The sequence below is a fragment of the Alosa sapidissima genome, chromosome 2 (genome assembly GCF_018492685.1).
Source record: "Alosa sapidissima isolate fAloSap1 chromosome 2, fAloSap1.pri, whole genome shotgun sequence".
Taxonomy (NCBI): Eukaryota; Metazoa; Chordata; class Actinopteri; order Clupeiformes; family Clupeidae; genus Alosa; species Alosa sapidissima.
Genome location: NC_055958.1, coordinates 42,173,774 through 42,198,042, shown reverse-complemented (window position 1 = coordinate 42,198,042; position 24,269 = coordinate 42,173,774). Strand labels below are relative to the sequence as shown.

Here is a 24,269-nt window from a genome sequence, read left to right as displayed (position 1 = left end):
AAATCGCTGTAACCCGAAACGTTGCGTGAGTGACATCTTCTCCAGCTGCTGCCTCAGCTGGGCAATGTGGTGATTTTATCTAGACATAATAACTTGTGTGTGTGTGCATACTGGCTTATTAGAAGCATGCTGGTTTATTAGAAAAGCATTCCATCTTATATAAGGATATTGTTTATGCAACTGTTATGCAACATTTACTGGAAGTCATGAGACTGAGCGGTCAGAGACTAAGAGTGAAACTGAGGAGGAATGGTAGTGAAAGTAAAACCAGACAGGGCTGAGAAGAAGTGGAGGGGTTTACAAGAAAAGGAGGCAGAACCAAAAGTGAAAGTACACATAGAACCAAAACAAACGCATACTCTGCCTGGCAACAGATTACACATAGGACCTGGTCACATGTATTCTGCCTAGTAACACACATTTTTTTAATGTTTAGATGAGAAGGGTTTTCCACCAATATCTCAAGTCCCAAAACGTTCTGATTGGCTAAAAGGGGCCTGGTGACGTTCCTGAGGATAGGAACGCCTCCCAGGCCCCTAAGAGCATAAAAGAAAGAGCTCAGACACATTCAGATCAGATCTCATCGGGGTAGCAGCTGCCACTCATCACTCTATTGCCTGACGGTCCAGTCCTGACGCTGTTTGGATTGTATTATCACTGCAATACGGTGAATAAAGGATCAACAGTCTTCAGCTTCTCTCGTCTTGGTGTTCTCCTTCGGGTCTTTGACATCAGAGTGCTAGTTGGATTGGAGGTTTCGGGAAGTGGATGATTTCCACGACAGATCTGGAGGGTCCTACCGAGATTTGAAAGGATTCAACAAGGGAAGCAGTTCCGTCCCGGGTGAAGCAGACTTCTCCAGTGCAGCTCTCCGGGCCCAAAAAAGGTAAGCACTTTTGCTTATTATTAGGGAGAGCTGTACTGTGGGAGTCGGTGGGTAGGCTGGGAAGGGGTGCTAACCTGAATCCTCAAAAGGATAGTGGAGACACAAGACAGAGATTGGGTTGTACTGTTGGTCTTTAAAAGGCGTTTTGTAATTTTAAGAACCGGTTAAAATAGTTTTCAAGGAGAAAACTGAGTCAGATGGCCATGTAATCATTTCCAAGGAGGAAATCTAGTTTTCAAGGAGAAAGCTAACATTTGTTTTAATTTCCAAGGAGGAAATCTAGTTTTCAAGGAGAAAACTAAAATAATATTTTGTGTGAAGGGAGCACGGGCTGCCGTAAAATATGTATGGTTCAGAGAAAAGAACGGGTTAATAGGTAAACTGCAATATTAGCTGTGAGTTAAATGTGTGAGACTGTCCTGAGCAAAGGGTGATGAACAAAATATATTTTATTATAATCTGCTGTTGTTTCTGTAAAAACTGAGTGTGCGCCGTTGTGTTTTCTTTTGTTGCCTGGGCATGGGCCCACAATAGATGCGAGACAAGCGTACATACAAATTTGAGGTAGAGGAGTTCGGCGAGGGAAGGAGGATCGCCACGCTGACAGACGGACGTCAAACTCACATAATAGAAGTTGCGGCTGCAATATTCATAAGAAGGTTGCACAGCAACCATAGTCTGAACATAAGGAGATTGTTACAGTTGTTGGAGGTCTATGCAGATGCCCCCCCCCGAGCCCCCTGTTAGAGCAGCGGTGCCCAAGCTTAGAATTGTGAGGGACCACAGGCCAGGGACCCTAGGAAAAGTCCTCTACCGCTTTGAAATCTCTGATGATTCAGGTGAGGAAGAACCGGACACAGACTCCCCAGAAGAGTTCACTCCAAACAGTAGCGTGAGAGAGGAGGAGGCAGACATTGAACCAGGGGAAGTAAGTGCCCCACCAGAAACAGGTTACAGCAGCCTAGGGTCAGAGGAAGAGGAGCGCCAGGAGTCAGGTCAAGGGGGTCTAGTGAGAGCTCCAACTCCCTATCCAGGCAACACCGTATCCCACCAGCTGATTCGCAGCCCATTCCGTATAGTTAACAGCCCAGCCATCCCCCGATATAGCTCACCGCCCTCTACAAGCTATAGCCCAACCAACCCCCGGTCTAACTCAAGCTACAGTCCAACTGTGCCCCAGCAGGAGGAGGTTCACGGCCCGACTGAGCCCCAGCCAGTGCGGGATATAGAACAGGTGCTGAAAGAGATAGTTGGCCGAGATAGAGGAAGGCTGGCCGATTTTATGAGAGAGTCTTTATCAGTGTCAGTGTTCTGGAACAAGGAAGGGAGCACTAGGGATAAATATTCAGTTCATGTTGACCACCTTGACAAGTACGGAGGAACCCACTCAAGACTAGGCACCAGCGTAGCGCCATTGGCACTGCAGACAGTAATAGAACAGGTAGGAAAGTTTGTGGGGGTGAACACAAGGCCAGTGGTTGACCAGCTCTTTGCCCCACCTGAGGGAAGGAAGCGCAAGTTTGAGAGGGATTCCCCAGCTGCAAGAAGGAGAAGGACAAATAGAGATTATAGATAGAAAGCTGGTGAAAGGGGAGGCACTACTGCAGGGCCTCTACAGCAACTGCTTGAGCTGAATAAACTCCACAGTAACGGCTTAGCAAAAAAAAAAAAAAAACTTGTAATCCGCGAACTTTGCTTAAATTGAAAGTGTTGTACCTGCTTCAATAAAATAAAGAGAAAATAAAGCCAATAAATGTACTTTGTAAAAACAAAATAAAAGGTTAAAAGGTAATCGTGGGTGAAGAAGTATTATTGAAAAGAAAAGATAAGGACTCAAAGCCCCCACTGATACAGCAACGTTGGTGAAATAGGAAGGATAGTTATAATATTAAAGTAAAAGCAGGGGCTAGAGAGAATAAACAGAGTAACGCCCACAAATAGCGAATGAACTTAGAAAGTAAGTGGCATATCACTTTCATTCGGCTACAGGATAATAAGTGGTGCATATTTACAAGAAACCGAGAGGGTCTCGTGAACGGAGCATATCGGTGCCACAGTTATACAGAGCTACTAGAGAAAATAGAATATCTGATAGGGAAAGCTTACCCGTTAGAATTAGGAACACCTATGGACACAAGGAGCGACGATAGCGATACATCGGATTAACAAAGCTCAGGAGCCTACTAGGCAGGTCCAGGAGAGACGTTGAAAGTGAATGAAACGTCAACAACAAAACATGATCTGGACCATAGATATCACTGAGTACGGCAAACACGATTGGGAAATAAGCATCCGAGACCGAGAGGGTCAGGAACAAGTGGGGTACGTAGGGCGGTTCCCCTTTGGGTGCAGATTTCCTTTCAGGTGCAGAAATCGGGACGAAATAGACGAGGAGGCAGCACTTCCCTTGGTGCATGAGCTGACCCCTTTTACCCTGCTGCAGGAAGAACCAGAAGGGGCACAGCCCCAAGCGGCTGGGAGCAAAGAGGGAGCCACATCTGGCAGCTCAGAAATAAAAGAGACGTGGACAATAAAGGTCGCTGAAAGCGGAAATAGAGGGTGGAACGTGAGCGCCACAAACAATAAAGGAGAAGTGCTCGAAGGAGGAAGGGCTGAACTAAATACTGTCCTTGAAGATTGGGGAGAGGTAAGGGACACCATATTATATACGGTAAGCGACCTCCGACTGGACTGGGAAGAGAAGGACCAGAACAGGTGCCAGAGGGAGAGAGAGAGGCAGGATAGAGGGGACTCCCTCAAGCGCAGTCGGAGGGAAGAAGAGGACAGGGAGTTTGAAAAGGACTACTTCAAGTCTATCTGGGGCAATAAAGTCCACCCCGTCACCGGAGACGCTGACATCTAAAAAGAAGGTGACACATCAGGCTGGCAGAAACTCAAGGGCTCCTTGGAGAAGGACAGAAAGGATTCTAAGAAGTATATGGAACAGGGACAGCAGAACGTGCTCTGGGCCATAGATATCGTTGAATACGACGAACACGGCTGGGAGACAAGCGTCAGAGACGGAGAGGGCCAAGAATACGTAGGATACGTGGGTAGAGTCCCCTTTGAGTGCACATTCCCGTATAGGTGCAAATATCGAGACGACATAGACCTAAAAGCAACGCTTTCTTTATTGAGGGAACTGACCCCTAATAGCCTGCCAGTGAGGAAGCAGGAGGAGCCACAGCCCCAAGCAGCCGGAAGTAAAGGAGAAGCTACATCGGGTGACCTGAAGATAAAAGAGAAGTGGACAATAAGAATCTCCGAGCACGGGAGTGACGGGTGGAGCGTGAGCGCAGTGAACGATAGAGGAAAAGCGTTTGAAGAAAGGAGAGGCAAACTGAATACTGTCTTCAAGGAGTGGGGCGACGTGCAGAACTCTATACTGTACTTAGTGAGCGACCTACGACTGGACTGGGAGGAAAAAGACCAGAATAGGTACAAGAGGGAGAGGAAAAGACAATACGAAGGGGACTATCGCATGTTCTGCACTGACCGGGAGGACATAGACGAACTGGACTACGGCAAAGATCTCCATTTCACCGAAGACAACGACCTCTAAGAGAAAAATGGCAACCAGAGTAATGACACCTCTGGAGGAAGTAGTAAAGGAGAATGCCATTGCTGAGAAAGACGTGAAGAGCATCAACCACAAATGGTTCCTAAGATACAAAGGAGACCACACAGCATGGCCGAAAGAAGGGTCACTCAACCCGACAATAATTGCTCAAATGAGGGAAAAAATCATGAACTACAAGGGCTATGACAAAGGCACACGGAGGCAGGAAAAAAGAGAGAAGGAATTGAATACTCTGGAGGCCTTCGCTAAGATATCTGAGAGAAAGAGAAGGCAGAGGGCGGACCAGAATGACACGCCGCCTACGACGCCCACCACAGAGAAGTGCCCCCAATTACAGCCCACAAAGAGAGAGCTGGACACCCTGACCCAAGCAGCAGAGCCAGGAGCTCCGCCCATGGAGGAGCCGCGTCCTCCCCCATACAGGGAAAAGGACAAGCTGTACCCGGAGGTGCCGCAAGGAGAGGACAACGTGCGGGAAATAATCCGGCGCCTGGAAGAGAGGGACCCACGGACCCTGGCAATACAAGCACCGGGATACGGGTCGCAGGCCCCAACGGTGCACCTGGCAGTGCAGGCCCCACTAATGGTGAAGGGGATCACACTGGAAGGGACCTGCGCGGAGGTGCTGAAAGAAGTAAAGAGAATAAGGTGGGAACAGGCCAACCCCCAGCCGAGACTACCAACATCTCAACCGGCGTCCGCACAGTCATCGCCACCATCATCCCCCACCAGGGAAACGCTCCCAGAACACCTTCTGGGAAGAACAGAGCCGGGTGGAGGAAAGGCGTGGGATGAAGAAGAAGAAGCTGCAAGGGAGTTGGAGGAGCAGGTGGTGAGTGACTTCCACACAAGCATAAGAGGTCACTGGGAAACAGACGAATCTCCAGTGACCAGCCCCCAAGAGCTCTGTTGGGAGGGCCAGAAGACGCGTGCAGGTGATCCAGAAGCTGGAGGAAGCGAACCCCTACGCCTTCCAGGCCAAAGGAAGGAGCAAGCCCCTGAGGAGGGAGAAAAGGAACAGAGACAATGGTATGGGAATCTGTGGGACCACCTGGAGACAGTCATGAGAAAGTGGGTAAAGGCCACAGGGGAGGAAGAGAGAGAAGCCCGAGATAGAGAGGCCCTGAAAACCCTGGCCTGGGTGAGGTCACAGATGGACAAGGAACCGGTGAAGGAGGGGTGCAGAGATTCATGGCGGAAGCTCGAGGAATACACCCAGATGTGCTGGAAGAAAGTGGAAGAAGCCATTAGGCAAGCGGAAGAAAGACACCGAAACAAAAGAAGAGAGGAACAAAGGGTTGAAGAATGGTATGAGGAAAAAATGGAGAGAATGGAAAAGGGTCTGAAGGAGTTGAAAGCCGCTAGAAGGATCGGATCAAAAGAGGTAGAACTGGCCGAGGAGATTATGGAGGAAATGACAGAGATGGAGAAGTGGGGAGACAAAGGGACAGGCCCAGGAAGCACGCCAGAGCATGCCAAGTACAAGAGGGCTTGCAGGAACTGCGGCGAGAGCCTGAAAAGAGAAATGACAGAAGTCCTAAAAAAAATGGAGGCCATGGGAGCGCAAGAGGAGAGAGAAGGAAAGCTCAGAGAAGAAGAGATGAAGAAGAGCGAGGAACTGAGAAGAAAACAGGAGAGTAGGGAAAAGGAGAGCCGTCAAGGACCCAGACGAGGGTCCTCCGACAAAAGGGGGACCCGCAGACTAACCTTCGAACTGACCTGCGGTCCAAACACGATAGCGGAAGAAGAGGAGGAAGATACGGACGGGGCAGACAGCCAGGCTGGCTCAGGAGAGGACTATGAGTCAGCGGAAGACGAGGAGGCAGGACTGAGAGTCGTAGAACGGTTCCTCGCAGAGCAAGCTCAGAGAGGACTGCTACAGGGTCCGAGGGGAGCGGACCCCTCAGTGTGTCTCGGCTGCGGAAGGATGTTCAAAGGAGAAAAGGGTGTGAAGGCCCACCAGCGACAAACAGAGGCATGTAGAGGGCGGGCCGGAATACTCCCAGTGATGATCCCACCCAGTGTGCTCGCCACAGGACTGTTTGGAATCAGCAGGGTGAAGAAAGGAGTGGAGAAAGGCCTGGACGAGATCAGAAAAGGAGTGCGAAAGGGACTCAACGAGATTGAAGGGGGAGTCAAGAAAGGCCTAAAGGAAAACAAGAAGGAGCTGGAAAAACTGGAAAAGGAGGGAAAGAAAGAAAGAGAGAGGGCACGGAAAGAAAAAGAAAGAAAAGAAGCCATCCCAGAGGAATCGGATGGGGAAGAAACGGTTGTGATGGCACCATTAATAACAAAAAACCAAACGGCCCACTACCAGCCATGGACCCACTCAGATGTGAATGGCCTCATTTCACGGCTCCCTGTCCTGCATGAGGGAGCGGGCAGATGGATAAGTCGGCTAGAATCAGAGACTCAAGGCCGAAACCTGGCCGTAGGAGATATAAAATATCTGCTCGGCCTGATATTGGGAAAGGCTGACACAGAGGCTGTACTGGAGAGAGAAAACCTAGGGCGGTTGATGGATGCCAGCAGAGACGCCCTGTGTTTTGATAGCGTCCGGAACGACGTGTGGAAGGCCCTAAGGGCAGCTTACCCCAACCACTACAGCCCCTCAGCCGTCTGGATAGAGAAACTCAAGGACAGTGATAACCCCGCAGCCTTCGTGGAAAGGGCAGCGCAGGAATGGACGATAAGGATGGAACAAAGACCAGAAGACTCAGGTCCCCTCACCATGCAGTTCAGAAGAGCGGTTATGGACGCACTGCCAAAAGAAGTCAGGACGCAGCTGGAAAGCGACTGGCGCCTGGCAGCCATGCCAAAAGAAGAATTCAGACTGGCAGTGGTACACCATGTAACTCTGTACAGACAGGGGAAAGACAAGGAGGAGCAACAGGAGAAGGAGGCTATAAGGAAGCTGACCCATGTACAGCTCCAGGAGGCAAAGGGGGCAAAGAAGGCAGCTACCCAAGCTCCGGTAATGCCTGCTACAGCTCCTACCACACAGCCACAGCCACCAGTAGTACAGCAACCAGTAATGCAACAACCTATAGTGCAACAACCAGTAATGATGCAGCCGCAACCTATGCAGCCCATGATGCAAACATGGCAACAAGCGCCATATGGACCCCCCCAACAGCAACAGAGACAACAATGGTACCAGCCAAGAGGCAGAGGAGGATTCCGCCAGGGAAGAGGAGGACAAGGCAGAGGAGGCTATGGAAGGGGACAATACCAAGGCCAGCAGAGTCAAGGAAACAGCATTCAATGTTGGGTGTGTGGAGGAACGGGACACATCTCCAGGGATTGCCCGACAAAAACCGGAGGCCAGAACAACCAAGGAGGACAGACAAATCAAGGACAAGTGCAAGGAGGGAATTATACTCCCCAACAAGGGAGAGCCCCACAGCAAATGCAGACGCCCTCTGGCCCAGTCTCCCCTTACGGGGGAAACTGGAATTGACGAGGCCCAGGAAACCCAGGGGAGGGTCAGTTCCCCGCCCTGACCAGGGGGGCTGACGCAGAACCAATGCTGCAGGTTCTAATCGAGGGCATGGAAGTCAAATGTTTAGTGGATACAGGGGCAACGTATACTTGTCTTCACCCAAAAGATGCCCAACACCTCCCCAGATCTTCAGGGAAGTTTATGAAGACAGTGGGTTTTTCGGGAAAAACGCAGCTAATTCCAATGACGGCTCCAGTATCGATCCAAATAGAAGACAAGGAAATCAGGATACCAGTCTTAATAGCAGAACACACGCCCGTCAACCTATTGGGACGGGACGCACTGTGCAACCTAAGACTCCAAATTGAGTGTTCCCCAACAGGAGTACAAATAACAGGGCTGGCAACCCAAATGGCCCTAAGGATAAGTGCCCCAACTCAAACTGAAACTCACCAGGTCTACTGGATTGGACAATTGGAGCCAAACATAGAGCGAGTAGTCTACAACGAGTATGCTTTTCAAATAAACAGCCTTCATGCTCGACTGAGGACGCCAAGATGCCCTTTTCATTGTACGATAAAATTCGACCAAACGCCAAGCAAGGAAAGAGAGGAAAGATGGAATAGGGACGTGAGTAAGTGGGGACGCATCCCACTCGACATACACGCACTGGTGGTGGCCAAGGAAGGAGTGGCCGCTGAGGTGAAATTTGCGGAAGGATGGGATCTAGGCTTGATCTTCGACATGCCTGGAACAATGCCACACATTACTCTAAGAGTGGCCAGAGGTCACAGAGCAAGAGAAATGGGCCCAGTGATGCTCAAGGCCCTGTGCGTCAAGTGGAAGGACACAGGAAATGATCGGCTCCAAACGGCTGTCAGTAGAGGAGGAGAGCCAATGTTCAGGATAAAATTGGACAACCCAGTCACCGTGTGGGGAGTCCCACAGATAATCGAAATCATGGACACAGAACCGCAGGAGAGAGAGGAGATACCATATGCTGGAGGATGTCCGTATGGGAACCAATTCTGCCTCTACCGCCTATTTCCGGGAGCGGGACGCCGCTGCTGGGACAAAACAAGACATGTACCATTCAGCAAAGAAGATGCGGAATGGAGCGCGTACATGCGACACCTGTCATGGTGCCCAAAGAAGAGGGCAGCACAACCAGCAATGTATCTCCCGGAGGAGGTTCATGACATACCCTACGTCAAGGGGTGCCCCTATGGCAACCCATACTGCATGTATGGCCTGCTGGGAGGAGCAGGATATCGATGCTGGGATAAGGAGAACCATGTGCCCATCAACAAGTCCGACCCAGAGTGGGAGGAATATAAGAAGTGCTACCTAGACGGCGAGACGGACAAGAAGACAGGGAGGCCGGGACCGACCCCCTGGAAAATGATGATGCTGCAAGAGGCGACAGAAACAGACGCCGAACGGACGGAGAGAATATTGAGAAAAGTGCCGCCTGTGGTATGGTCGCAAGGAGATGGTGACATAGGGCTGGTCAAGTCAGCAAGCCCTGTGGAGTTCAGACTGAAACCAGGAGCGACGCTGCCTTTCCAGCCACAGTACCCCATTTCAGCAGAGGCAGCTGAAGGGATAAGAGGGACAATTGAAGACCTCCTGGGAGCAGGAGTCTTAGAGGAGGTCCCAAGTGCAAGGTGCAACACACCCATATTTCCCGTGCTGAAGGCGGATGGAGTGCGATGGAGAATGGTCCAGGACCTCAGGCCCGTCAACGAACGCATTGAGGACTATCCAGCGGACGTCCCACATGCTAACGTACTAATGACCAACATCCCGGCAAGTGCAACAACGTTCTCCGCCATCGATCTGGTTCAAGCATTTTTCACAATACGGGTGGCCCCCGCAAGTAGGGAATTTTTCGCATTCAAGTATCAGGGCAAGACGTTCCAGTACACAAGGCTCCCACAAGGGTTCAAGCACTCACCGCACATCTTCAACCAAGCCCTCAAGGAGGACTTAAAGCACATCGCATGCCGGAGCACGATTCTGCAGTATGTTGACGATGTCTTGGTATGCTCACCGGACCAGGAGACGTGTGAAAGGGATACAGTCCACGTGCTGACCGTTCTGGCCGAAGGGGGGTACAAAGCATCAAGGAAGAAGCTACAATTTGCACAGCCCCAGGTGATCTACTTAGGTCGCCGGATCTCACATGGGCACAAGGGCATCGCCCCAGAACACATTGAGGCAATTACCAAGGCACCAAAGCCAAACACGGTGAAACAAATGATGTCGTTCATTGGACTCATAGGTTTCAGCAGCGACTGGGTGGAGTGCTATGAACAAAAGATAGCCCCACTACGAGCCATGATCGTGCAGGCTGGAACCAGCCACCTGAGGAATCGTCTCACATGGACAGTGGACGGAAACGAGGCGTTTGAACGCATCAAAGGAGAATTACAGCAAGCACCGGCACTTGCACTGCCGGATTACAGGAGACCCTTCTATCTGTACGTGTCGGTCAGGAAGGAAGCAGGAAAAGACGCATACATGACCGCAATCATGGCACAAACACAGTGCCATGGACGTGGCAAACAAGCAATTGCCTACTACAGCTCAAAGCTGGATGCGGTGGCCCAGGGCTACCCACCATGCTTCCAGGGTCTTGAAGCCGTATATTCGGCTTACGTCAAAGCCTCTAACATCACCATGGGATGGCCAGTGGTGATACACACCAGTCACGCAATAGCACAGTTGGTGGAACAAGGAAAATTCTGCGTGACGCCTCAGAGGCAACTGAGGTATTACAACCTGTCACTCTGCCCAGATGTCACTATAAAGGCATGTGACACAGCAGGAAACCCGGCGGATCTCATCCCACTTGAATATGAGGGCGAGCCATATGACTGCGTGGCTGATTCAATCACCTTCTCAAAACTGAGGGAAGACCTGCAGAGCGAGCCATTAGGACAGGGAATCACCTACTTTGTGGACGGCTCTAGCCATAACTATGACAACAAGACGCATGCGGGGTTCAGCGCAGTGCAGATGACAGGTCTAGAAACATTTGTGACAATTATGAGTGAGCCATGCACACAACCCTGTTCAGCGCAATTAGCTGAATTAAAGGCGCTGACAGCAGCGTGCTCTCTAGCGGAGGGACAGGATGCAACCGTACACACGGACAGCGCCTATGCCCACAACGTCTGCCATGTGCATGGCGCTCAATGGAAACAGAGAGGGTTCAAGAAATCGGATGGGAGCCCCATCCAGCATCTGGAGCAGATTCAGTTGTTGTTAGCAGCGATGATGCGTCCAAAGACACTGGCAATATGCAAATGCAAGGCACATTGTAAGGGACAGGACTACATTACTCTAGGGAATGCACAGGCAGATGAGGCAGCAAAGGAAGCGGCGTTGGAGGCTAGAAAGTCAAATGCCGCCCCTAAATCTCCACAGGATAACGAACCACATAAAATACTGCTCAAAAGGGCGGTGCACAGCGTGCCCTGCCCTACAAAATGCCCCTACCCTTACAACACATGTATGTGGTGCTCCCAATGGTGCGATGACGACCACGAGCACCAGGTAGATCCCGTCTGTTGCGCGCTATGTCAGAGGGCCAGTTGCCCCGAGTGCTGGGACAAGCCCTGTGAGGCCAGGTACTCGCCAGGCGTGATTGACCGTTTTTTTACGGCAACCGACACAGTGATACAAGCCCCAGTGGTCCGAACCTTGCCTGACGGACGGACGCTTAGAATTGTGGATCCCATGCTCACGCTTAGCGCTATCAAAGACGCACAGAGTGCGGCACCGCATGCCGAAACACTGCTGTGGGAGGAAAGGGGTGCGTCGAAAGGCAGGAATGGGGTGTGGAGGAGTCATGATGGAAGGGTGGTGGCCCCAAGTAGACTCCTTGATCTCCTCATTCATGATGCGCATGATGTGGATCATTGCGCAAGGGGGGAGGTCAAGCGGCAGATACTTGACAAAGGGTTCTGGGCCCCATGCCTTCAAGATCGCATCAATTACGTGCTAAGAAATTGCCACACCTGTGCCACACACAATTACAGAAACAACATAACAATAGGCATAGGACCACGGCCCCTGGGACACGTGCCACTCCCAGAGGGGCCGTTCAAACACCTGGTAATGGACTACATCGACATGGGTCGAACGGTAAACACGTACAAACACGTGCTGGTGATAATATGCCGCTACTCACGGTGGGTAGAAGCCTGTCCAAGCCGAGGGCAGGACGAGAAAACGGTAATTCGATTCCTAGCGAGGGAAGTGATACCCAGGTTTGGAATTCCAGAAATAATCAGTAGCGACAACGGCCGAGCGTTTACGGCCAACACGTGGAAAAAGATTGCGCAGGCGCTGTGCATCAAGACTCGGTTTGGTTGTGTTTACCACCCGCAGTCTCAGGGGATGGTCGAAAGGGCGAACGGAACGCTGAAAAATAAGATAGCGAAGATCGTCCGAAGCGCACATGACGATCCAGATCTGCCGAACTTAAACTGGGTCGACGCGCTACCAATCGCGTTGATGAAAATGCGTTGCGAAAAAAATCGAACCACGCATCTGACCCCGCACGAAATGGTGACGGGGCGGGCAATGCCCACACCACGGTTCAGAGGGGATCAGAGGCCTCCGCTGGAAATTCTAGAACAGGAAGTGAGCAGTTACATTAAACAGCTTTCTCAAGTTCACAGGGCAGTTTTCAACGAGCAGAAGAGAAGAGAGAGAGCTCGGGAGCAGAGGACCGATCCAAGTGGGAGACTGGGTGTACCTGAGGGTGTTTAAGAGATCGTGTCTCGACCCCAGGGCAGAAGGGCCCTACAGAGTGACCCAGGCTACCCCCCGGGCGGTAAGAGTGCAAGGATCAGATTTGTGGTATCACCTTAACTCTTGTTACAGGGCGGTCCCACCAGAAGGAGCAAGAGGTCCGGAGGAGTCGGAAGACGATGACGGGGACCAGGGCCCGCCAGGACCCCCACCAGACTCCCCCGGGGAGGATGATGGTGGTGGGGAACAAAGGGGAGGACCAAGTGCGCGTAGGAGTACGAGGCGGAGGATACTGCCGGCTCCTGCTGATGACCCTGGGCGCAATGTACCTAGGGTGCCTGCTGTTTTCCCTCCCCTATCTGTGCCTACAGGTGCTGGCAATGCTGGAGCCGAGCCAGGCTCGAGGAGGGGAAGGCGACATCCACCTGAGGTGGGAGCCACTCCCAAATCCCAAGTATCCAGACCTGCCACCGCCTCAACCAGCGGTGACCCACCAGCTGACCCCACAGCCCACCCTCATGCCGCGACCACACCCGACCTCACGGGGAGCAACGCCGAAGAAACGCCAGGGCCGGAAGAAGAAGCGCCGCCACCGCCACCACCGCACCAGCAAGGGAACGACACCATCGACTTTGGGGACTTCTACGCCGACTGGGATTACCCATACCCAGCCGACGCCCCCGCTGACGACCAGACTGGAGCACAGCCATCCGCCGCAGAGATTGCCGAGGCCCTCGACGCGCTCAGGCTACCCGCTGTCCTTACGCCTCCCCCCCGGACACCTCCTCGACAGGGCTCGCAACTTCCTGCGGAGCCTGTGGAGGGGCCGACGGACTCAGGGCACACCACGGGCGGCCCCCACTTCAGGGACAGCCACCCAGGGACCAGCCAAGAGACAAGACAAGTACTCCAAGGGATCGGCCTGGACGGCTCCCTCGATGCCCACTGGACTGGGGGCTTCGAAGAGGCCCTTGATTGGCCTCTCCGGAGACTCCCAGAGGACGACGAAAGCAACGAAGGGGGTACGGACTGCCACCCCCAATGACGCTCTGCGAGGGGACGAAGAGGGGCTGCTCGACGACAGTGCCCTAGACACGGACAATATTCTGTACATAGGGGAATCAGGAGGTGAGATGCCCACACCAGAGCCAGAAGCATCGGGAAGTAACGAGTACATCCCGGTGCGGGACAATGCAATGACTCAAAGCAAGAATGAGAGCAAAAATGTAAATAGTACAAGCACGCTTCCAGAAAACCTGTCAAAGAACCAGACTGATGGGACTCAGGCCAGGAAAAGAAGAAAGAGATCAACAAGCGCTCTGGAGGCGTGGGAGGACAATTCATGGATGCAATGGGCCAAGTACACAGCAAAGACAGTGAAGCCAGAAGGAGGGTGTTATGTGTGCTCAGCAGTGAGACCAAAGCTGACCATACTACCAGCACCGGGAACTGGAGAAGAGGATGCGGTATATCAAGCGTCGGGAAAGCAATACGAAGAAAACAAGCTGTCTCCTTTTGCATGTCTTGAGCGATTGGGAAGTGAGGAGTTACGTGAGGGGTGGACTGGTATAGGCCCCTTATATACAGAGCGAACAAAAGGAAAGGAAGCGCACAAGATCCAAGAAAATGAGGCAAGATGTAGAAAAGACTACCCAGGCATGGGAGCCAGGGTAGCAAGGAAAACCCACCGCCTTTATGACATACCAGAAGACGTAGAGTTTGAATGCTTTGAAGTACCCCCCACGGAAAACACAGTCAAGGGGGGCACGACGGATGTAGGAGCATTTGAAGGACGCTGCGCAGCAAAGTGGGTCCACGAATCCAACAGCCTCTCGTTTCGCCTGGAAGAGAGGAGCGAAAACGGGAAAAGGATTGGAGTCGAAGCAAACATCACGATGCTGAGTGTAAATTGGATGTGCGAACGGGATATTCCGCTGGCAGACTTATGGTGGGCCTGTGGAAGACGATGGGGACTGCGAAACACCCTTCCAAAATACTGGAGAGGAAAGTGTGCCAGGGTCACCTTGGCCCAGCAAACCTACATAGTCCCCTGGTCAGAACGCAACTCAACATTGAACTCGACCGGCCCAGGGGACAACCAGCAGGCACCCGTAAAAGGGAACCTGAAGAGAAGTCGAAGGGACGCCGACGATGGAGTATATATGGACGTATTCGGACAGCCCCACAACGTCCCGAGACAGTTCAAAGCCCGGGACGAGGTGCTCGCCGGGTTTGAAGCCGCCATCCCCTTCTACGGAGCATCCGTAGGCGTCGCCAAGAATGTTCAATGGATCAACTACATCCACTACAACGCCCTACTGTTCATGAATGCCACTATGGACGCGTTCAACGCATTTGATAGGAGGCTGAACGCCACCACAAAAATGGCAATGGAAACCAGGATAGCAGTGGACTGGATACTGGCGAAGGAAGGTGGAGTGTGCGCAATCGTCGGAACAGACTCGTGCTGTACGTACGTCCCAGGTGAAGACGAGAACATGGATGACTTCACAAACGCGATGAACAGGCTCAAGGCCGTCAACAAGGAGGCCCACGAGAACTCTGGAAAGGGACCGTCGTTTGCTGGAATCCCGGATATTTTTGCCCCCGTAACCCAGTGGCTAACGGACACCTTTGGGTCATGGGGGGGTAAGATTGTAGCATTTCTGGGAAAGTTATTGTTTGGAGCAGCCTTAGTGGTAGGAATGTTTTGCTGTATTACTCAATGTTGTGGTAAGGTTTGCTCCAAAGTGGTCGCTAGACAACTAGTGGTCCAAAATGCAAGGATGCCCTGGGACGAAGAGGATGCGAGTGAGAGGATCCTTTTAGTACAAACTAGTGTGGGACGAATAATGGAAAACGAGTTCAACGAGGGTCGTATAATGGAAAGCGACTTCCTCGCCCGGATGCTGGAGCAGGAGCGGAAGCAGGGGCAGGAGTTTCCTCCCCCGGAGTTCCCTCTCCCGGATATGTACGAGTAGGGGTGGGGTCCTGCGAGTCGCCCACCTCTGCACACACACTGACGCACACTCACATACACAATACTGACAGGTAATTCACAAGGCACATGACTGCACGCCCAGGTGACAGAATCAAGGGGATATTAGGGGCTGTGACCTGATACGAATGAGTCGCCTTAAGTGATCTTGATTCAATTTTATATCTTAGTGCTTCGCTATTCATAAACGGTAACTTAGGTTTTATGGAGGTTTAGCCCTCCACTGCAAGGCCATCCGAACCTGGATAGACGTAACCAAAGCTTGCTACTAGAAGTGATCACCTCACCCCAAGTTACCGCACGCCGGACCTGGCCCGCCTAGTGGTGTGGCAGGTGTGTGGCGCGGTCAGTGCTCGAGGACGGGTACGACCCCATTGGCCAGCAGGGGCAACCTAAGGCAGAGCATGGCGGCCCGTCCCCTCGGTGTAGCGCGCCTGCGGCCGGTGTGCTCACCCATTCTCACGCTAGTGTGAATGCCCGGAGGACTCCGGAGGAGAAAGGGGATGACGTTGCAAGTAACGAAGGGGGGTGTAGTGTGACGCATAAAGGCCAGAAAAGGGCCATATATACCATTTACTACTAAAGGAGCCATTAGGGGATGGGCGAGTGACGAACAGGATCATGAAATTGTTATGTAACTCCGATCTGGCACCAATGGCCGTTGCATGAAATTTCTTTATGCTCAAAGTGACTAGCACATTAGCCGCTTTGGGGACAAATCCGTCTCGGGTCCTAGCCATGTGTTCGTAACAAGGAATTGGTCGTTCACTTGCTCCAGGCGTCCGGGGCTCTTGATTTATTATTTACTCGCATACATAAGGTTTGCAGGACCCATGCGTCCGAGTAGGGTATAGATGAGTGACGGATCAGGCCGCACCAATGCCCTGCATTGAGTGCCATGAAGCACGGGGTTTTACCTGACCTCGTGTACTTAAGGTGACTGGTTGAAATATATGAGGTTTCAGGCCACTTTTGGGACATATCCGTTTCGGGTTCCAGCCATCATAAATGGGGGAGGTTTCACAGCTCGTTCTTGAACGAGCAATTGGTCTTTCTGTCACTTGATCTGGGCGTTCAGGGTTTGCTTACCGATGTTATTTACTCTCGTAAGGGCAGTAATGCCAACGCATTTATTACTAGTTCTGACATAAGGTTTAAGATTTTACGTACGCAATAAGGATTGTAGCAGTAGACACCATTCCCCTGTAACTCGCTCATGTGCACATAGCCTGAGGTGTCATGACAATATACGGGGTTATGACACACTCCTGTGTTTAAATATTGCTTATGCTGCATAGTGAGGCTGGTTCAGCCTCAAAGGGGGGAATATGTGGTGATTTTATCTAGACATAATAACTTGTGTGTGTGTGCATACTGGCTTATTAGAAGCATGCTGGTTTATTAGAAAAGCATTCCATCTTATATAAGGATATTGTTTATGCAACTGTTATGCAACATTTACTGGAAGTCATGAGACTGAGCGGTCAGAGACTAAGAGTGAAACTGAGGAGGAATGGTAGTGAAAGTAAAACCAGACAGGGCTGAGAAGAAGTGGAGGGGTTTACAAGAAAAGGAGGCAGAACCAAAAGTGAAAGTACACATAGAACCAAAACAAACGCATACTCTGCCTGGCAACAGATTACACATAGGACCTGGTCACATGTATTCTGCCTAGTAACACACATTTTTTTAATGTTTAGATGAGAAGGGTTTTCCACCAATATCTCAAGTCCCAAAACGTTCTGATTGGCTAAAAGGGGCCTGGTGACGTTCCTGAGGATAGGAACGCCTCCCAGGCCCCTAAGAGCATAAAAGAAAGAGCTCAGACACATTCAGATCAGATCTCATCGGGGTAGCAGCTGCCACTCATCACTCTATTGCCTGACGGTCCAGTCCTGACGCTGTTTGGATTGTATTATCACTGCAATACGGTGAATAAAGGATCAACAGTCTTCAGCTTCTCTCGTCTTGGTGTTCTCCTTCGGGTCTTTGACATCAGAGTGCTAGTTGGATTGGAGGTTTCGGGAAGTGGATGATTTCCACGACAGCAACTTCATCCCGAAGACTCTCATTCTCAGTGACCACCAAGTCCACAAACGCAGGGTCCGGCCTTGAACAATAATCATGATCGCTGGCACAAAGAGGGCCAACAACTTTGTCGGTCTCCATCCTCTCCTGTCTGGTTCTGATCCGCTCCTGTACCCCTTGTCTCACTTTCCCGAGAGAGAAGTTATTCCAGGGAAACAAGACAGGAACAGCACCTGCTTTAGCCTCCTTCTGCCCCCTTCAGCCGCCGGCTCGACGACGTCCTCTGACACAAAGTGTCGACTGCACACACGAGTGTGGTGAGAGATCACAAACTTTTCTCTTCTGATCTTCACAATCCATGTTTGACGTTGTTGATGGTCGGAGGGGAAAGTGTGGAAGCTGAACGACGAATTAAATTTCGCTGACGACGAACACAGAGGTACACAACAGTGCTCAGCTGTCGTCGTCCCCTCACGACGCTGAAATTTATATGACTTACTCATCACTTTATTAGGCCTACTGCTATGAAATAACTATACAACTATACTAAACTACTATACTTCACTACTATAATATATATTTACTGTCCTGTCCTGATCGTATCCTCTCACAAATGTACTGTCCTGACCGTATACGCTACCTCATACACATTCAAAGATGCCGCCACGGCTGTTGCTAACATTCCACCGGAAATGAATGAACTGGCCTACATTGTTGCGGAAGTTCTAAAGAGCCTACCGTGCATAAAGCGAATTGACCCAGATTGTATGCTTAAAGCCTGAGGCTGCAGGTGGCCTGAACACCTGCCATAGGATTCTAATTGCTTAACAGCCGTATTATGGTGTCACAATCGGCAATGTTAAGTCTATGGGGATTTTTAAAAAGTTTTTCTTTAATAGTTTAAAAAGTATAAAAGTTTCAAAGTTGAAAAGTCATACCAACCCGATCTGTTTGAAGACCTACGTAACAAAGTTTGAATGAAGTTTCTAAGTTAAACTGTTCAAGAGAAATAGCGTACGGAAAAAGTGGTAAGCGGAATAATAATAATAACTAGAAAAGCATTTCCTGAAGGAAATACAGTGCATGAAAATGCAAAAAATATGATGTAAAATATCATACAGAGTAAAAACAAACTATATTGGTTGCTAGGTAGATGAGGTTTAATATAGTTGGAATGATTGAACGGTTAAATAGGTGGATAATTTAAATGGTTAAATTATTTAGGTAGATAATTGACGATAACTGACAGTTGGAATGGCTCTAATGTTTGCTAGCAGTTATGCTAACTATGTTAACAAAGATAATAATGTTAACCAAGTTACTATGCTAACTAGCATGCTAACAATGTTAAAATGCTAAGTATGCTAACCATGTGACTTAGCTAACTTAGCTAATCATTTTTAGCAGTTATGCTAACTATTCTATCTAACATGCTAACTATGCTAACCATATTACTTAGCTAACTTAGTTAATCATGTTTAGCAGTTATGCTAACTATGCTAACTAACATGTTAACTATGCTAGCATGCTAAATATGCTAACCATGTGACTTAGCTGACTTAGCTAATCATTTTAAGCAGTTTTTAAAAAACAATGCTAACTAGCATGCTAACATGCTAACCATGTTACTTAGCTAACTTAGCTAATCATTTTTAACAGTTTTGCTAAAAATGCTAACAATGTTAGCAATGCTAACATGCTAACCATGCTAACTAGCTACAGTGGGTAGGAGTCATCCCAGATAGCAAGGTGACATTGATATGATGTTGATTTTCCATCCAAATCATCATTTTGGTTGAGATTGAAATCTCAATGGTAAATAGACATTGAATCAGCATTACAATCCTGACAAAACCCCGACAGTGCATGAGCATAGATAGAGAGACATCAAAACAATATTGGTTTATAGTTTATATTGCCATAATCGATAGAGCATCGATACATAGAAAAGTCATGGATGTATGGTTTACTGGGAAATTTTGACGTGGTGATTGAAAAGTAGTGGATTTTTAGTTGACCGCGTGACGACATTTGAACTGTCCGGCGGGAGATCATTTTGAGCTACGGTTCAGTCAGACCAACCGTGTTCAGCTCTCTGTCAAGTTCGCCGCTCCACCTTAATGGTAAGCAAGCATTTATTTATCTAACGATAATGTTTCAATGTGAAATTGTACTACATTAAATTCGGGCATGTTTACAGTCTATGTACATCGTAGCCTACTGTCTAACTTACAAACTCATTCATGCTTGAGTCAACTTAGGCTAGCTACGTTATCGTTGCTGGTCAAATTAATGTTTTACGTTAACGTTAGCAGTTCATCATAATGTTATGTTAACGTTAACGTTACTCGGCAGTCTGATTTATAATTAGGCCTTCCTTAACGTTAGTTGTCAGTAAGTTAGAGTTTATTATATTCATATGATTTACATATAATGTTTGTTGAGTTTAAACTTTTACTGTCAAAATGATAGGCTGAAGATGATGTGCTGCTGGCTAACGTGAACCATTACTTACCAGCTAGCTAGCCTAAGTTGACTCAAGCACAGGCTCGGACTGGTAATCTGTACAACCGGGCATTTGCCCGGTGGGCCGGTCCATATGTGGGCCGGTGACCTCCGGGATTTTTTTAAATTTATTTTTTTTAAGTTATTTAGCCTATTTGCGGCCCGTCATGTAGACCTAGGCTTAGCCTATAAATGCAGTTGCATCCATTTGGATTGGGGGGTGACAGGTCAATCATTTTGGCCTCTTCATGACAGGTTCAGTGTGTGTTACGATCGCGCCCCCTGCCCCACCCCTCAAGTGGATTTGTCCAAGCAGCCGCTTGGTTTGTGGGGAAATATAGCCTACGAGTCCATGCATGGTAGCCTAGGCTATATAAGTGCCCTCCGCTGGCTGGTGTTCACATCATCGCAGTTTAACCGTAAACAGCAATCAGAGGTGTCTAATTTTATTCCATAAATATATTGTTTTCATAGACGTAAGTTGCACGCGCTACGAAGAGCTTCCATTTACTGCACCATGTAGGCTACTGTAGTGCGGTTTGTCTGTCAACATAAAAAAATCTCCGGGTACCTACAATTTTCGCACAACTTGGTGGAAAAGTGTAGCACAGGTTAAAGAAAATGCTGTAACTTTAGGCTTAGGCCTACTCATTAAAATCAACAGAGAGCCCACTACCTGTATATTGTAACCCAAAACATAAAGACATGTCAAGATAGGCTACACAGTGCAGCTACTGGCCATTTTGGTCCCCTAACTGATGAAATACAGTATTAACCTAAGTATGTCATCATATGGCCAACTATAAAGATGTAATCTGCCTGTTCCCAGGGATGGGTAGTATTTCTGAAACATGTAATATGTGTTTCAAATGCAAAATAGTATTTTGTCATTTGTATTTTATTGGGTTGAAGGAAATGGCTCTGTATTTTGTATCAAAATACTTTATTGGTGTGTATTTTTGTATTTTAAAAATACTGCAAAATACTAAATGTGAAAAACACAAAAAAAGTAGATACTACAGACAGGTGTAATGAATAATTGGTAATTAGGCAACAATGGTTTATGTTTATCGCAATCAGCTAATGTGAGAACAGCTGTGTTCAACAGCACTTACAGATTTTCAGTGACGGCTATTGCTGAAGCATCAGCCCTGGTCTGAAGCACTGGTGTGAAGTGGTACGCAAGTAAAGATGAGCAAGTTGACCTTTGCAAGTTCACATAAGGACACTGACAAAGGCAACCATGTCCCATTGTCTCCATGCCAATCTTTAACAGAAAAATGTCAGATATCTCAACCACAATGACATCAATAGATGGTAAGGTGTTGAGTGTGTTTGAATTCCCTTCCTTGTAGCATCCTTTTCTGCATTCCACAGTGGGGAGAAGTTCACCTTGTTTAATTAAATAACAATTCTATTTCCTTATTAGCTGCATACTTGAGGTTGGAGATATTAAGGCACGTCAAGTCTCTCACATACTGGAACTTCAAGATACATAGCCGTATGATTTTCTTATTCAGTTCTGCACTGGACTTGAATTACGAATTTTGGCACAGATACACAATTGTGCCTATTGATTATAATGTGGTTAATTGAAAGCTCTGTCAGTCATTTGGATAAGCATCAGCTAGATGACTAAATGTAAATGTAAATTCTTGAATTATTCTTAATTTTGATCACACTACATGAACTTGCATATGGTATACGACAGGGGCCAAATTGTATTGTTTTTTACTATATAGTTTTAATAGGCTAAATGTTTGGGATAAAAAAAAACTTTTTTTGCAGTGCTTCCATACTTCCTTGAAAAAAGTATTTTGAGTATTTTCTAAATACAAAAATACAGTATTTTATTTTGATACATACGTAATATGGTTAGGCCTACTGTATTTTGTAGTTTATTTTAATACATTAAAAATGAGGGTATTAGGTATTTTATTTAGAAATACATTCTGCCTGCCCATCCCTGCCTGTTCCCAGCATTAGCACAACACTTTGCGATGATTAGCTTGTCACCTGTGACGATATATGGTAGGCCTAAGTGACTGACCTATCTGGGTACACTCAACACCTTACCATCTATTGATGTCATTGTGGTTGAGATATCTGACATTTTTCTGTTAAAGATTGGCATGGAGACAATGGGACATGGTTGCCTTTGTCAGTGTCCTTATGTGAACTTGCACAGGTCAACTTGCTCATCTTTACTTGCGTACCACTTCACACCAGTGCTTCAGACCAGGGCTGATGCTTCAGCAATAGCCGTCACTGAAAAGCTGTAAGTGTTGTTGAACACAGCTGATTGCGATAAACATAAACCATTGTTGCCTAATTACCAATTATTCATTACACCTGTCTGTAGTATCTACTTTTTTTGTGTTTTTCACATATAGTATTTTGCAGTATTTTTAAAATTACAAAATTACTATTTTGCATTTGAAACACATATTACATGTTTCAGAAATACTACCCATCCCTGGGAACAGGCAGATTACATCTTTATAGTTGGCCATATAATGACATACTTAGGTTAAAACTGTATTTCACCAGTTAGGGCACAAAAATGGCCAGTAGCTGCACTGTGTAGCCTATCTTGACATGTCTTTAAGTTTTGGGTTACAATATACAGGTAGTGGGCTCTCTGTTGATTTTAATGAGTAGCCTAAAGTTACAGCATTTCTATCACAATTGACCAGACTTTGACCTTTTGTCTTCTTTTAACAAAATTCTGGCTATGATTGTTCCTTGTATTGCATCATGAGCCATCACTGCACCTATTGCATTCTACTGTAGCCTTAAGCCTAGCTCAGTCATTATGTTGTACCACATCACCCTCCATTAGAAGTGCAATGAGCTGCATTGAGCATAATAAACTGCATTTAGAATTCCAAATCCATATTTCCAGATATTTTGGTAAAGTAACTTAAAGGTGCCATGTGTAATGTCCGCCAAAAAATCAATTCATACTCCACATTCCATAAAAGATGGGGCAGTATACCTCCAGAAAGTGAGTTGGTCTACCCTAGAGTAACAACCGAGACACGTGTATTGCAGTTTGGCTGGCGGTTATGTTGCCCGCATACCGCCTCCCATGGCCGAAACTGGTATTATGACACCTGTCGGGCTGTGGCTAGTAATTTAGCATGCTAATTTAGGTTGATCTCTCTGCAGCACTATACCTTGTCATTTTTTTAATGACATCATCGCCCTTATTTCTTCTCATTCTTTTGATGCGTGTAGCTCATTTTTTGGATATTTTTACCTCAATTCTTACACATGGCACCTTTAAAAGTAATACAATAGTAGTGTAATGCCTTACAATTCAGAGACAGTAATATTATAATGTAATGAATTACTTTGAATAAGTAATACATAATATATTACGATTTTGAAGTAACTTGCCCAACACTGATTAAACCACATGTCACTGCTTGACTAAATAAAAAATATAGGCTACTGAACATGCATGGAGATCGTCATAGTTGACAGAAATTACGATACTGATTATATAATAACCTATAGGTCCAAATCTAAATGTTTGGGTTCAGTTTATGAAGTGTTGCTACAGCATGATACTGTGTGTTTGTTATTTATGGGGGGGAATCAGGGGGGAATTTTGGTATCGGTGGGCTTGTGTGTGTGTGTGTGTGTGGGGGGGGGGGTCGTCGGTCCAGTAGTGGGCCAGTCCAGGAGAAAATTGCCAGGGCCGAATTTTGTTCCCAGTCCGACCCTGCTCAAGCATGAATGAGTTTGTAAGTTAGGCTACGATGTACATAGACGGAATATGATTATTCTAAAGTTTCACTTGTAAGTAGCCTTCAGTTTAACATATTTATCTAACACTGTATATCTTTCTTCTATTTCTGTTAGGTGCCGCTTCACTCAACTGGATGGTCAGGCTGACTGCAACCGTAGGCCTACTGAATAGATGGCAGGAAAGCACAGCACACGGGAATTTATAAATGAAGAAGAGTGAATAAATGCACTTGCTTTTCAAACTGATAACAAGTTGTCAATGGTTATTTATGCAAGCTTGTGTAGCCTAAACCAGACATACCTAGGCCTA

At 48.0% G+C, this 24,269-nt stretch overlaps 1 protein-coding gene across 1 annotated transcript; it reads left to right on the top strand.

Moving 5' to 3' along the window:
- Positions 1-249: 249 nt before the first annotated feature.
- Positions 250-13,717, top strand: LOC121697688 (basic proline-rich protein-like). The gene is made up of 3 exons (XM_042079339.1): positions 250-330; positions 744-886; positions 12,805-13,717. The coding sequence occupies exons 1-3, from the start codon at positions 250-252 to the stop codon at positions 13,715-13,717; spliced, it is 1,137 nt and encodes a 378-aa protein (XP_041935273.1).
- Positions 13,718-24,269: the final 10,552 nt, after the last annotated feature.

Coding starts and splice junctions, on each gene's coding strand:
- LOC121697688 (XM_042079339.1), top strand. CDS start 250: ATGGTAGTGAAAGTAAAACCAGACAGGGCTGAGAAGAAGTGGAGGGGT. Junction 331..743: donor AGGCAGAACCAAAAGTGAAA/GTACACATAGAA, acceptor TCAGAGTGCTAG/TTGGATTGGAGGTTTCGGGA. Junction 887..12,804: donor GCTCTCCGGGCCCAAAAAAG/GTAAGCACTTTT, acceptor CTCTTGTTACAG/GGCGGTCCCACCAGAAGGAG.